This window comes from Dunckerocampus dactyliophorus, chromosome 3 (genome assembly GCF_027744805.1).
Source record: "Dunckerocampus dactyliophorus isolate RoL2022-P2 chromosome 3, RoL_Ddac_1.1, whole genome shotgun sequence".
In the NCBI taxonomy this organism is placed as follows: domain Eukaryota; kingdom Metazoa; phylum Chordata; class Actinopteri; order Syngnathiformes; family Syngnathidae; genus Dunckerocampus; species Dunckerocampus dactyliophorus.
In genome coordinates this window covers 18,132,768-18,146,634 of record NC_072821.1, presented here as the reverse complement: position 1 = coordinate 18,146,634, position 13,867 = coordinate 18,132,768, and the positions used below count along the sequence as shown (strand labels likewise).

General features: G+C 42.1%; 1 protein-coding gene across 13 annotated transcripts in view; it reads right to left on the bottom strand.

Annotated features, from left to right (window-relative positions):
- LOC129178071 (protocadherin-9) overlaps positions 1-7,044 on the bottom strand; it is a 237,926-nt gene extending 230,882 nt beyond the window's left edge. For 3 of the 13 annotated variants that reach the window (XM_054769814.1, XM_054769812.1, XM_054769815.1), the window contains exons 1-2: positions 6,600-7,044; positions 2,884-5,978 (exon numbers count right to left, since the gene is read on the bottom strand). In XM_054769814.1, coding sequence (XP_054625789.1) covers positions 2,884-5,919 — 3,036 coding nt within the window. In that variant the 5' untranslated portion in view covers positions 5,920-5,978; positions 6,600-7,044. Of the gene's footprint in view, positions 1-2,437; positions 2,462-2,883; positions 5,979-6,599 lie in introns of all 13 variants that reach the window. The other 10 variants (XM_054769816.1, XM_054769817.1, XM_054769820.1 and 7 more) reach the window with 6 other exon arrangements.
- Between the last annotated feature and the right edge of the window lie 6,823 nt (positions 7,045-13,867).

Here is a 13,867-nt window from a genome sequence, read left to right as displayed (position 1 = left end):
ATGCTTTTTTGCTCACTGTTGTTTCCTCTAATGTTGGTCCCTGGAGGGTAAATAATAAGTGGAAAAAAAAGACAGTCAAGGCCATGATTGCAACTATTGCTATCAGTGTGTTGGGGGTCTCTACAAAGCCACACAGAATGATGACGCCACTTTAAATGTCTCCTACTTCTATTTCCCAATGTTGTCTATTAAAGAAGAGGGGGTTACCAGTGGATTTTTCACGCTTTGCTGCAGCTGCTCCCGACCTTTCTCCTCTCTCCGTCTACTTGTTAATCAATTTACTTTCAATTTTCGTATTTATTGATCGATGCTGATGCTGCATAGAAGTGACTCCAGAGAGCCGAAACGGAATGGCTTTTCAATCCGGGAGAAAAAAAAATCAATTTAAAAGCTATTCCCCAAAGCTTAAGCCGTGTCTTTGCCTTAAACATCCTTGTTCGCTTAGTTGCTTATTTCACGTCAACATCAAACAACAGCAGGTGATTGATGACGTTAGTTACTCTTGAGGAAACAATGTAAAGTCTAAAGTCCTCCATCCGTTTGCCACACCGCTGCTTTGTTTTGTGATTGAATGGGAATACGACATTTTATTTATTCAAATTGCTTTTTTAAAATGACTGCCTGTATCCCAGACTGTAGTTAATACATTGGCAAATAATGTCCATGGTCACACTGTACAAAAAAGACCAAAATAGAAATTCAACAAAGGCACTGAAAACATATCCTTCATCCCAATGCTGTTTAACCGTTTTACCACAAGCACAAACTGCCATTTAATCTCCACTTTGAATAGCACAGTGAGATGTCTTGGAATTGATATGACTGGAAAAACGGACAGTCGGCAAGTCTCCAAAGACTGGCACTCGGCACAACGAGAGCAAAAATAAATTACTTTTTCTCCTAATCAGAAGCGCTTGAGATTTAAAAAAAAAAAAAAAGTCAAGTAGTCGAGTGAAGCCAGGAACAACAAATATTTGAACGCTTCAAAAGGTGGAGGACTTCAAGCCGCCTTGACAAGATGCAAGAATTTCAGAATGATTTTACGATAAATTATTCTATGTAATATTGAGATGATGCATTTTGATGTCTAATCAAGATGAATAAATGACACAATAGATGAGTATGATCAAATTGGTAACATTTTGTGAGAGTGAGGCACATCTGCAGGTCAGTTTAGACTTTCCAGCTAAAATAGGGTTCCATTTAAGATCGTACTTAAGAATGTACATAAACATCATCAATCAAATAGCCCGACTTATTGGAAAATGTGTGCACTTAAGTGTCTGCAGAGTGCATTATTTGTACTATGAATGGCACAATATAAAAACCACTGTGTTTGTGCTCCTTTTGATCATCTGTCAGAATTATTGATCCCAATAAATCCTTTGTAAAGTGCAGGGTGACTGAAAGAATCAATGAAGATGTGCTTACTGTATAGTGTCATATCTCATGCGTTATCCTGGTTGTCACCTTCACAGCCACCCATGTCATCACCTTGTCTCATCCCCCCCCCCCCCCCCCCCCCAACCCCCCCACCCCCTCGCCACCAGCCACACGCTCATCCAAACTGGCAAACGACGACGAACTGAATGCCTCTTTTGACTGCTACCGCTCACAAAAAAAGGCATTAAATGGGAGCACAGATGCAGTAACCCGGAGGTATGCATCGACAGGAGTCTCGCCCGGTGTCACCCCAGTAATTCCTCTAACTCTCCTGGATAGACCTTATCACTCTCATCTCTACCTGGCGTTATCAATCTTACCCGTGCAGCCTCAGCATCATTACACGAGAGTATTTCACTAAGAACGCCAACATAGATTTCACTCCTTTTTTTTTTTTTGCTGCCTTGCACCGGCCACTGCAGTCTGGCGGCGTGCCAAGCATTGCCATGCAGCTCAACACTGCCACCTAAAGTTTCAGTACCACCACCAGCCAAGCCTGGCCCACTGACAACTCTCTCACTCAGCCCTCCCTCCGTCCTCTCTCTCTACCCCCCCAACTTCTGCTGCTCCCTGTATTTGTCCACGTGTGTTCTATTAGATTAGAACAGTTTGTTGTGTAGTGGTGCTTTATTAGCAGAAAAATTAATAAGGCTTTGATTAGAAAAAAAGCTGCATGGATTACATTGAAATTTGAGGCTCATTATTGGCTAATCCTTTTTGAATTGGATGTGTATCAATCCCAGACAAGCCTCACTCAGTTTGTTAGCGTGCTTTGAGAGGAAGAATTTAATTCAAGCTTTGATGATGTGGCAAAGCCGGCTGTAACATTCACATTTGCCACTGAGGCTGACTAATTGTTGCTTGCTGTTGCTGCTTGCAGGTATTGAAAAGGTTGCACGGTCTTTTGTGATATTACAGTACATACCAGAACACAGAAATAAACACAAAAAAACATGAATGCATTCAAGAGTTTTATGAAAGGTGAAACGTCTACCTTTTTTTTTTGGAGAATGTGTATCTGTCGTCAGGTTTGAGTAGATAGGCAAGAAAAAAATGTTTCTTTCACAAAGAGTCACAGTTATTGATAAATGTACATTTTTTTTAACCAGTGATCTAAATCAGGTGCTGAATACACAAAATAAGGCAGCCACTCACACACTTCATCTTATTAAGTCAAACGTAAGCATAGTTTCATGTCCCAACCGTTAGTCTTTGATTGTACCCCCAAATTATGCACGAGTTCATAACCAAATATATAATAAGTGAATGTTCAGTTCCTTTTATTTATCTTTAAGTTTGAGGAGAATTATGTGTGCTTCCTTTACTGTTTTGTTGCATCAGTAACTTAAGTGTGAGTCTCAAATCTTAACTGGCACTTTAGCACTGTGGAACAGGGCAGTTATAGGCAGTACTTATAGACCAGTAAAAGTGCTCTTTTACCTGCTGTCTGGTGTGCATGGGCCCCTTCGTCTTGAACCCTCCTTGGGAGCTGCACTCTGAGGCACTGAAGTGGTCTGAGCTTGTGGAGGACCTCTTGGAAAGGGTGTCACAGCCCCCGACGAATGTGTTATCCAGTGGGAGCTCCTGAATCACGTGGTGCTTCTTCACTGAAACGGGTGTATCAGCCTTGAGGTGGAAAGCTGATTGCGGTGAAGCAGATTTGTAGTGTCGGGCCAGGTCAGGGCTGCTGGGCTTGAAGGTGGTGGTAGGTGTGGCATTCCAATCAAAGCGTCCGATCCCTTGATCTTCCAATTCGGTGGGCAGACTGATGGTTCCGTTGATTGGCTCATGGGCAGGATCGTCAGGTTTGTTCCCCTCAATGGTCACAAAGTTGAGCAAAGAGCTCTTTGGAGATTTCCTTTTCTTGCGCTTTTTCTTCTTATTCTGCTTGTTCTCTGTATTTGGTGACATCCACTCAGTCCCCTGTTTTTTCCTCTGTGCAGCTTTAAACCTGGAAGTGTGACGGCAGCGCAACAGGACAGTAACAAATATGACAATGATCACCACTAAGGCGCCAGTCACAAAGGCTATCATTATTGTTAAATAGTCCCCACTTTGATAGGTTTCACTGCTGTCGCTCATGTTCCGGTCAATTGGTGTTTCCATTCTACGTCGGATGAGATCATTGATGAGTGTGTAGTTGCCAACAGTATCATTGACATAAAGGAATACCAGCACCAGAGTATGAAGGGACTTGGGGTATCCTAAATCACTGATGTTGACCACTAATCTATGCAAGCCCAAGTCACTCACTGCTGGCTTTTCCTCCAGGGTGATATTTCCAGTGACGGGGTCAATCCTGAACAGACCCTTGTTGTTGCCACTCACAATAGTATATTTGAGTTCAGCGTTCATCCCTGTATCGCCATCTACTGCAAAGACCTCTGCAACCACAGAGCCAGGGATAGAGGACAGAGGGACCAGTTTAAAAGATGTGTTAGAGGGGGGGTAAATGACAACCGGGGTGTTGTCATTTACATCAATGACGTTGATGGTCACCTTAGCAGCTGAAGAGCAAGGTGGTCTGCCGCTGTCCACAGCCCTAACATCAAAAGTGTAGGAGCTCTGTTGCTCTCTATCAAATGACACATTTGACTTTATCACACCAGAGAAAGGATCCAGTATGAAGTTTTCATTGTCATTTGGAATGGAAAGAGAAACTGCAGCATTTTCTCCAGCATCGGAATCTGTCACAGTTATCACGCCAACTGTGCTGTATTTAGGAAGATTCTCAGAGACAAAAAACTGAAAGTGGTTATGCGTGAATTTGGGGTTGTTGTCATTTTCATCCAGCACAGTTACAATGACTGCCGCCTGTGTCTGGAGAGGAGGCGTTCCATTATCTCTTGCCGTTACAGTGAACAGGAATCGATCCTGATCCTCACGGTCAAAAACTCTGGATGCAGTCAGAACCCCCGTTTTGCGGTCAAGATCAAAGAAGGATGCATTCGGTCCCAGCTGATAAACAATCTCTGCGTTTTTTCCGCTGTCCTCATCCGTAGCACTAAGCGTGGTAAGGAACAGGTCGCGTTTGTTGTTTTCCATGACAGCCAGCTCAATGACGGGCTGAGTGAAAATAGGTGGGTTGTCGTTCTCATCCTCCAGCCTCACTCTCACCAAGGCAGTCTGATTCAAACTTGGCTTCCCAGAATCAGAAGCCACAATTTTAAAGTTATATTCCTTGGTCCCTTCATAGTCAAGCAGGGCAGATGTCTCCAACAGATACTGGTTGTCATATACAGCTTTGAGATGGAAGGGCACATCCTTCTCGATGAAACAAATGACCTTGCCGTTGATGTCAGTGTCTTTGTCTGACACTGTGATGAGAGCTATCTTGGTATTAATGGGATCCTTCTCGGAGAGGAAAACAGTGCCATTAATGGGACTGATTATGTATCTCAGGTCTATATTTGGTGGATTGTCATTAACGTCAGTCACATTTATTGAAATAATAGCTCTGGCGGGGCTCGGGCTGCCATCACTAGCCACAACAGAAAGCTTATGGATTGCAGTCTCTTCCCTGTCCAAAGGCCTCTGCACTGTTATTAGGCCAGATGTCGTATTCAGTGCAAACAGCCTTTTTGTAGCAGGTGACACCTGAGCCCCAAACACATATCGAATCTCTGCGTTCGCCCCCACATCTGCATCTGTGGCCTGAAGCTGCACAACAGATGTGCCAATGGGGGAATTCTCTGGAATGTGCACCTCTATTTGACTCTCCTTAAACACAGGCCTGTTATCGTTGACATCCGTTACGGTAACTTGCAGGATGGCCGTGCTGGACTTCTGAGGGCTGCCACCGTCCTCCACTTTAATCTTCATCACATATGTGTCCTTCTGCTCTCTGTCCAGATTCTGCTGTACAATGAGCTGGGGCCACTTCTCCCCCTCAGGTGTTTCCACTATGTCTAAGCCAAAAGCACTTTGCCCGTTGATCAACTCATATTTGTGGACACTATTTGGCCCGGTGTCTGGGTCAGTGGCCGAAGGAATAGCGAAGCGGCTGTTAATGAGAGTGTTCTCTGGGATGGAGATGTTGATCACAGGAGATGGAAACATGGGTGCATTATCATTTGTGTCTCTGACGATTATCTTGATCTTAATAAGCCTGAAATAATCATTAGGCAGGATGACCACTTCAATTTCAAAGGAGCACTCACTGTCCTCAAAGGAGGGACCAGGGCATAACTTCTCCCTGTCTATTCGGTTTGATGTAGTGAATATCTCACCAGTGCTGCTCAGAACGCGGACCAGAGGGTTATCTCCTGCTTTGGAGACGAGCCGGTACACAAGATTAGCACTTGCTCCAGTGGCAGCATTTGTATGAGAAATGTTAAGGTCCCTCGGTATATTTCCAATGAGCACATTTTCTTGCAGCTCCTCCCTGATGGGGTAGATTAGTTCTTGGGCTATTGATGGATCAAGCCAGATACAGGCGAGTAGAGCACCCAACAGGTAATAGTCTTTTAGATCCATGACGGAGGAAGTGAAGCAAATGTTTCTAAGAAACTGTAGGAGACAGGAATCTTCCAAACCTAAAAATACATAGAGAGCATCCCTTTAGTTAAACAGCTTTGCAAAGCAGCATGATGATAAACCATGTAGAAATCTATATATAGAAATAATATATTTATAATATATAATAACGTATATTACCGTCCCGCTGTCAGTATTTTTTTGCATGGTGATTATTATTATCATAAACATAACTATTCATCAACATCATAACCCTGCACCAAACACGTTCTTCATGTGTGTTGCACCATCCTATGCATGTTAAAAAAAAAAACACTTTACAATAAATTAAGTACTCTTGTTAATTTTACACACAAATTTAAAGAGCTTAAATTGTGCTTGGCATCAAGTGGCTGGCATAGCTGAAGCTTACAAAATAGGATCAGTCAAGATGTTTAATTATTTCTTGACAACTGAGCTCTATTCTTAGTTTTAGTTTGCATATTCATATCTGTAATGTCACACGAGAACAACTCCAGCATATCAGCTCATTGTCTTTTCAGACATTGCTGTTATTTGGCCATTAAGTCAGGGGGAAAACAATTTTGGAAAAACAGGTCGCATCAGCAGTGCTTACGTATCAATTCCCCCCACCCTTCAATTTAACTTCACTAATATGGAAATGATTTGAAGTGTGTGACCTGCGTCAGTTGCGGTGATCAGCGTCTCATCCTCCTGCTGCCAGGTGGTCAGTGGTTTGCGGTGTTTTCCATTTAAACGTCTCCCAAAATCAATGCTCCCGGTTGAAAAATGTAGTTGCTACCTGTTAACGTGGAAGCGCCGGCGAGGTGAACGCAAGACGACCCACTTGTGTCCTCTCATGGTTCAAGTCCACCGAGCTCCATCATCACTCAAGCTGGCATGCAGCTACAAGCACGAAAAAGAAACGATAAAGCTAAAACATGTTTAAATGACCAGATTCGGTCCTCCTCCGTGCTGCAAAATGTGGCGAAAAAATCAGCCAAGAGGCGTTCAATGTCACAGCAATGCGCAACGTTTACGCACCGCTCATCCTTGCGCTCTCACTGCCGGAGCTGAATATCTTGCTCTAACTCTCGCTTGTCGATCCACAGGAGGGGTGGTGAAATACACCGACGCCCCCTCACCCCGCCGAACCACTGCCATTGGTCAAGCCGTCTCTCTTTCAGCAGTGTCGACAGGCGGAATAGGAACACGATTGGCCGGGAGCAACGTCACTTAATGCGTACTCAAGGGCTGTCCGCGAAGGGATGCTCCATGAAGATGCTGCAGGCTGCGGAGACGTTTACCCATCATCCCAAAAGGTTTAGAGGGGGGTGATGAGGATGATGATGAGGACGACTGAGGGGCTGTTGGGAATATTTCATTACAAATAGTGAAAGTCCTCTCACTATGGTTGCTGGTGTATCCGCTACTGGATCACAAGGGAAGCATCAAAAGCGTGAGCCAACCTGTTAGGCTGTTGTCAGGTAGGATTCTCTAATTGGGATGGACACGCAAACGCACCACACTGAATCACTTGCCTAAAAAAAAAATATATATATATATGCCATGCGACTGCTTCCAATTAATAAGACTCGCTAAAGCATTAAAGCGGCAATATAGTCACCTTTATTTGATGTCAAGACAGAGAAACTGTTGTCTAAGCATGTTTGCACAGGCTGCATATTTGTGTTGTGTCCACTGCACTTGGCAGCCTGCGGGCACTCATCAGCATTTGTTTCTAAGAAATAACCTTGACAGTTATCCCAGTCATCAAAGTCATACAGTGGCGCGTGTGTGTGGAGGGGTGAGTTCTTTGTATAAGACAAACTGCCTTCCTTTTTTAAAGTTTATTGCCTCATTCTAAATGAATTAAGGAAGCGATGATGTGACTTTGGTTTTGCACACGACTGCCGACAATCTGACTTGACACGTTTCACATCAACGAGAGAGGGTTTAACTGTGAAGCCGAGGAATCCCAAAATTACATGTCAAAAGTGACATAAGGTAACTAAAAAAGCAGCAGACTTAACAAAATGGAAATCAGAGTCAGCCATACAGATCAAGCCATCATTTAATTCCCGCCGTCATCCAATAATTACTTAATTCCAATGCAGTAGATAACCCTCAATTTCATCCATGGCTGTCTGCCTGTGCTGTTGCTGCTGTAAAAAGCAAGCTGTTTAAGCCAAAGGCTGCAGTGGGCTGTCATGGTGAACACTGCCATCTTCAGGCTGGCTTTGACACATACTTGAACTGTGCAGCCAGTTTGACTTCAAAAAGCATCGCTGTATTCACACTTCAAACCAAGGCGAGGCATGATTGGTAGCATGTTAATGAAGACGCACAGTTAGAGGACGTCCCAACGATCACACACGGCACCCTTTTTGTTGAGGTGAGAACTCGGCTGCAGAACTAGGCTTCTTGCCTGGTCAACAGCCCATTAGCACAACCAACCTGGTGGCCTGAGCCTTTCTTTGCCTCTGTATCCAGCCATCAGTGTGCTTTTGCTGCGAAGGAGTGAACTGTCACTCCAGTTTCAAGTCTGACTCTGTGCTATGTGCAAGACAAGGTGACAATGTAACTGTCAGTCCTCAAGTAATGTGCTGGGGAGCTCATTGCCGGCTTAGAGATGTAAGTGTGTGTGTGTGTGTGTGTGTGTGTGTGTGTTGATTCCCTGAAAAACAAATCAAGGATTTAGTATCACCAAAAACAGTCATCAAGAAAAGGAAATTGCACCTTCTAAGTTGTCTGTCTCTCTCTCACTCACACACATACGCAGACAATCACGTACACAGGGGTGCGATGGCTCAGGTGGGTGTCGAGCAAATGAAAGTGGTGGTTTCACTCCTGTTCCTCTTCAGACTTTTTATAGTATCCTTGAGCAAGAAACTGATCCCAGTTCAGGCTATGTGGCAATAATGTCTTGTATTTTCTTAGAAATCATACGTGTACATATTTATGCAGTATTAAAACAATCAAGGGACATATTCGGTAGACCTTTACCTTTTCTCTAATTAGATCTAGAGCTGTGTAAGGAATTCTGCCGTTACAAAGGTAATAAGGGGAGGTATTCATTTAACCATACAATAGTCTCTCGTTTATCACGGTTAATTGGGTGCAGACCCGACTGTGATGAGTGAATTTCCGCAGAGTAGGATTATTTATTTTATTATATAGGGGTGTCGAGACGAGATTTCTCGTTTGGAAAAAAAAGCTTTCTCATGAGAACAGGGCAGCCAGAAGCCAATCAGACTGAACTATTGCATCGTTATTATGAATGATAATGCACGTAATATGAAAGTGGCAGTGTGCAAGGCATTATGCACATTAAGTGCTTTAGACACATGCAGCGTCAGCGCCAGTGAGTGCCGTGTGGCTGTTTTTTCCATCGGAGTTAAACAGCTGCTTGATACTTGTTGATGTTCAAGTAGAAGCTGTGGTAATTCTGCATTTAATCAGTTAATTAAGATTAGTCAGATCAACCCACGTAGATGTTCGGACTTGTCTGCACCTATTTATGCTCGTTATGTTTGACTGGGCACCAACTTTAAAAGCTCCGGCGATCACTGGTTTCGTTTCATAACACACCTCATACATAAAAGAGGTCCATGTTGACAATTTAGCGACATGGTCACCATATTTAGCGGGAAAGGGTGGGCATTAAAAGTAAAAGTCAGGAAGTGTTTCTTGCTCGAAGTATCCGCCGCGTGGCATCTCCGATTGTACATAAATACTACTGTGCAATACCAGTTTCATGTCGGTATAAAAACTGCATCAACCCCTCTATAATGCAGTCCCAAAAAGGCGGAGTTTGGACACATCACTATGTCACCTTGTAAAGCCTCGCCTTCCTAGCGAAACCAAGACAGTCTGGCTCGCCGAACACACATGGGTGCCCAGAGTGTGGCCCGGAGCTCGTCTGTGGAACGTGACTCATTGCAGAAATAAAATAAACAAAAACCCAGCAAAAGTGCAAAAGGGCATAATGTGACTAGAAAAAGCTAAAATAATTATACTAATAAAACCACAAATATTTGTCTTTAAGTTTGGCAGAGGAATTGCCTGTGAGAAAATACATGTCACAAATGCCAATTCCGCAACATTACAGAGTGAAAATTAAAGGAAATAATGCATTAGAGCATTATTTTTTTATTACTTTCTAATATATATCAATATAAATCAAATATTGTCATAGTTAGAGCAGAGGAAACTTGTTTACGACCTTCTACATACAGTTTTTAACATTATCAGAGCCTTCTAGACATAAAGTAACACCCCCATAGTCACATTTACACTTGTATTACCCAACATAGTAGATAAAATCAGAGTGAGTGGTGGGCAGGAAGTGACATCGGGGGTTCATGCTCATGCAGTTAGCTAGTTTGCTAGCGACGGCACGAGGGAGATTGATTGACAATGGTCTAAAGCCAATCAGGACACAGAACACAATGGGCGCGTTATCCCTTAGCCAATAAGGACTGCTGTGGCTCTATATTTAGCCGGCTATTGTCTTTTGTGGGTTCCTAGTATGCTCATCCAGGCACATAACAACCCTGAGACGAGGTGGAGCTGCACACGTCTTCAACATGAGTATACAACACCCTCTACTGGTAGCAGTAGTAAATGCAATAACAGACATATACCACAGAGCACCGATAGATCGCTCTAATACACTACAAGGGCGCACAGCACAATGCACGTTCATACACTGTTAAATAAAAAATATGCAAAATTACAATTAAAAATCTGCAAAAGGTGACACTGTAGTTCAAACCTGCAATAAAAAAAAATGCCTGTTGTTCCGGCAATCAAGTCTGGTGATTGTGTGTCTCACCGAACATTACCATAACATTACTGACACCTAGTGACTAGTGGAATACTACATGAACATCTTTGAATGAGTCTTTTGAATGCCTTATATTTATATTTTAGTTCATTTAGCCATTTTTATGCTTGAGAATGATTAATTTAGGCAAAACATATGTAACATTTGCTTAAATATGCATTGGTTTTGACTAATAATCGGCCGTATTCAATCACAAAGCAGCATATTTTTTTAATTATAATATTTTGGAAAAAATCCATGCCGGTATGTTTACTACTGAGGGATTTGGTACACTTGCTTAGATACACGTAGTAGAATATTAGAAAGAGCTGTCAGTGTGATGCATTGCAGTTCTAGTCCCCTGTAAACTGTAACCACAAGAATAAACATATTGTTAAATCAATAACTCACTGGCAGTGTCATAACTGAAAGTTATTATCCTCCTAATGGCCAATTTTTGATTCAGTATATACCTTGTTGTTGGATTTCTTTTATTTACACCTCCTCATCGCTCCTCAAGGACATTAAAATACCCAAAGCCATCTTTATTATCACATGTTTCAAATGAGATTATCTGTCACATGACCTGAGAGTCCAGGGAGCCTCTCACTCCAAATTTACAGTGTCTCTCAGGTTTGTTATCTGCCTATTTAGTGGGTTGAAGTGGTTGCAGCTAATGTTGCTGCCAGTCATGCGCTTGACAGGTGATGAATAATGTAGTATGCTAATATATGTTCTAGGAGCTGAGGTGCACCTCCTACAACAACCTCACATTGCAGACAGAGCCTAAGGGAAAGGTTCAAACCTGAGGCCTTCCAATTCCCCATAGAGAAATACAGTCAATCACGCGGCTCACCTTCGTTTGATTCTCACACTGATTTATTGACTTTCTCATGCTGTTGAATTGGCCACATGAATAATACACAAAAACAAACACGGTTCCCTTTCATGCTCATAAAAGCAAAAGGTCAAGCCGGTAATTAATGTATGTTCAAAATAAGTCTCTTTTGGAGCTGGTGCTGGAAAATGTTTACTGCTCTTGGCCTAACTTTTATCCTTGATACCATGCAACCAAAAGTCCATATGAATAATGCAATATTATTTCCCCAAACATTACTATCTAATGTTACTTTATATAAAAATATACTTTCTGTAAAATTGTATATATTCACTCCAAGAGGTGTAATGGAGTTCTTCAAAATACACATTGTGTCCACAAAAACACACAACGTCATGATATCTAAATGAATTCAAATATATTGATAGATATGTTGTGAACCGATTCTTCAACAGCAGTTATTTCAAGATATTAGAATATGATTAGGATTTTGTGAGAGCGTCCGGCAATGAATTCGTTCCGCCACACTGGAGATTTTGTCAATGAGAACCTGCCAAATAGATGGATTGGTATTGCTGGACGAGGTGATCAGGTGTTCTGTGTGGTCTGCGAGGTCACTGGACATAACTGACTTCTTTTTTGGGGGGTACGTGAAGAGAACAGCTTGCATACCACAACTACCTGCAACCCTGGAAGAGCTGAAATTTTCAATCACTGAAGCAGTTTGCGTGATAACTTCAGATACGCTGCAGATCGTCTGGACCGAATTTGACCTCTTGCGTCAATGTTTGCCGTGAAAGATGATTACAATAAAGTTACGTGTTAAACCTGTTTGAAATCAGGGAGTGTTTTTTTTCTGACAGGAATGTTATTCCATTTTTGCTTTAAGATAATTGTGGTGCTTCATAAGTGAATCATCTATTGTAACAAAATCAATGTATCAGATTAAATTCTTCCATGCCAAACTACCGGAGTCACTGCAAATGCTGATGAAGATTTTGGCCTTTTACCTTTTAAGCCCTCTCACAACACCAGTAATGACCCAGTGGATAATTGGCATCACACATGTTACAGACCCTGAATACCAATCAGGCATTGCTAGCTTAAAAGTTGTAGGGAGCCTAAATCCACTAAATGGATGTCTGACTTCATACACAAAACATCAGTCAATGTTACAATCTAGCATTAAGATGAATGATTTATCATTTACAGTTCTATGTTTGTCTCAATGCATGTATACAAGTATGTTGTTGGTGATTTTACATGTCGTATACATTTGTGTCGTGATGGAGTTTCTTATTGTAAGTGTTATGGACGGCAGAATCCGGATACCAACCGCATAGTTAATAAGATAAGACAATAAAGTAGGTGACTGTTTGGGCTCGAGCAGTCACACCTGCAATGTACCGTTGGCATTAGGTCTCCCTCATTATTGTAAAAACCTTTCAAAGTAAATTTTGTGAATGCAGCACATACATCTACATTGACATTTCCAACGTATAATGCCATTTGAAATAATCCTTCATTCTGAATATTTTAAAGTTCCAAGTCGTTCGCGGTACTTTATAAGAAATGCTTCATCCGGCGTTCTACCTTCCTTCCCTGTCACTGTAATTTGCTGTCTCCCTCTACTTTTGTCACCACTTTCCCCATCTTTTGTGGCACATTTGAATTACACATTATTTTACCAACCGTGCACTGAAAAAGGTCAAACATTTCTTCACATTCTCTTTTCCGACTGATATATAAGCCAGGAGTTCAATGGTTGAAACAGAATCTGGTCAAAGACTGCTCGAGCGAGCGAAAGAACCTCCGACTCTGCTCAGTGACAGACTGATTTGATCTTGGGCTCAGCAAGAGAACCAGAAAGAAAGACGCACACCTCTTTTTTTGTCTCCACCTGTGTTCTCAATTTACACAATACAAAGAAACTGACTGAGATATTGGTGCAGCTCTGAGGAGTGTCTTAGATAAAACCAGCAAGATGACTGTTGATATAGAGAACTTTCTTACTATTTGTTATTAATTGCATTATTTATTCAAATGCCACTTATAACAATTTTCTAAGCTCAAACATAACATAAACATACAGTCGGGAGAGTAATCATTTGAGCTCCATTTTAATGTAGGTTCAAAGAATATCTACAGAAAGTCAGGAAAAAAATATTAAGTAAAGTTCTAAATCTGGCCTCTCTAGCCAGTAGCTCGGGGGCTACCGGTGGCTTGCCAGCTGATTTTGAGTAGTTCACCAGAGGGGCAAAGAATGTTTGCTTCAACTATAA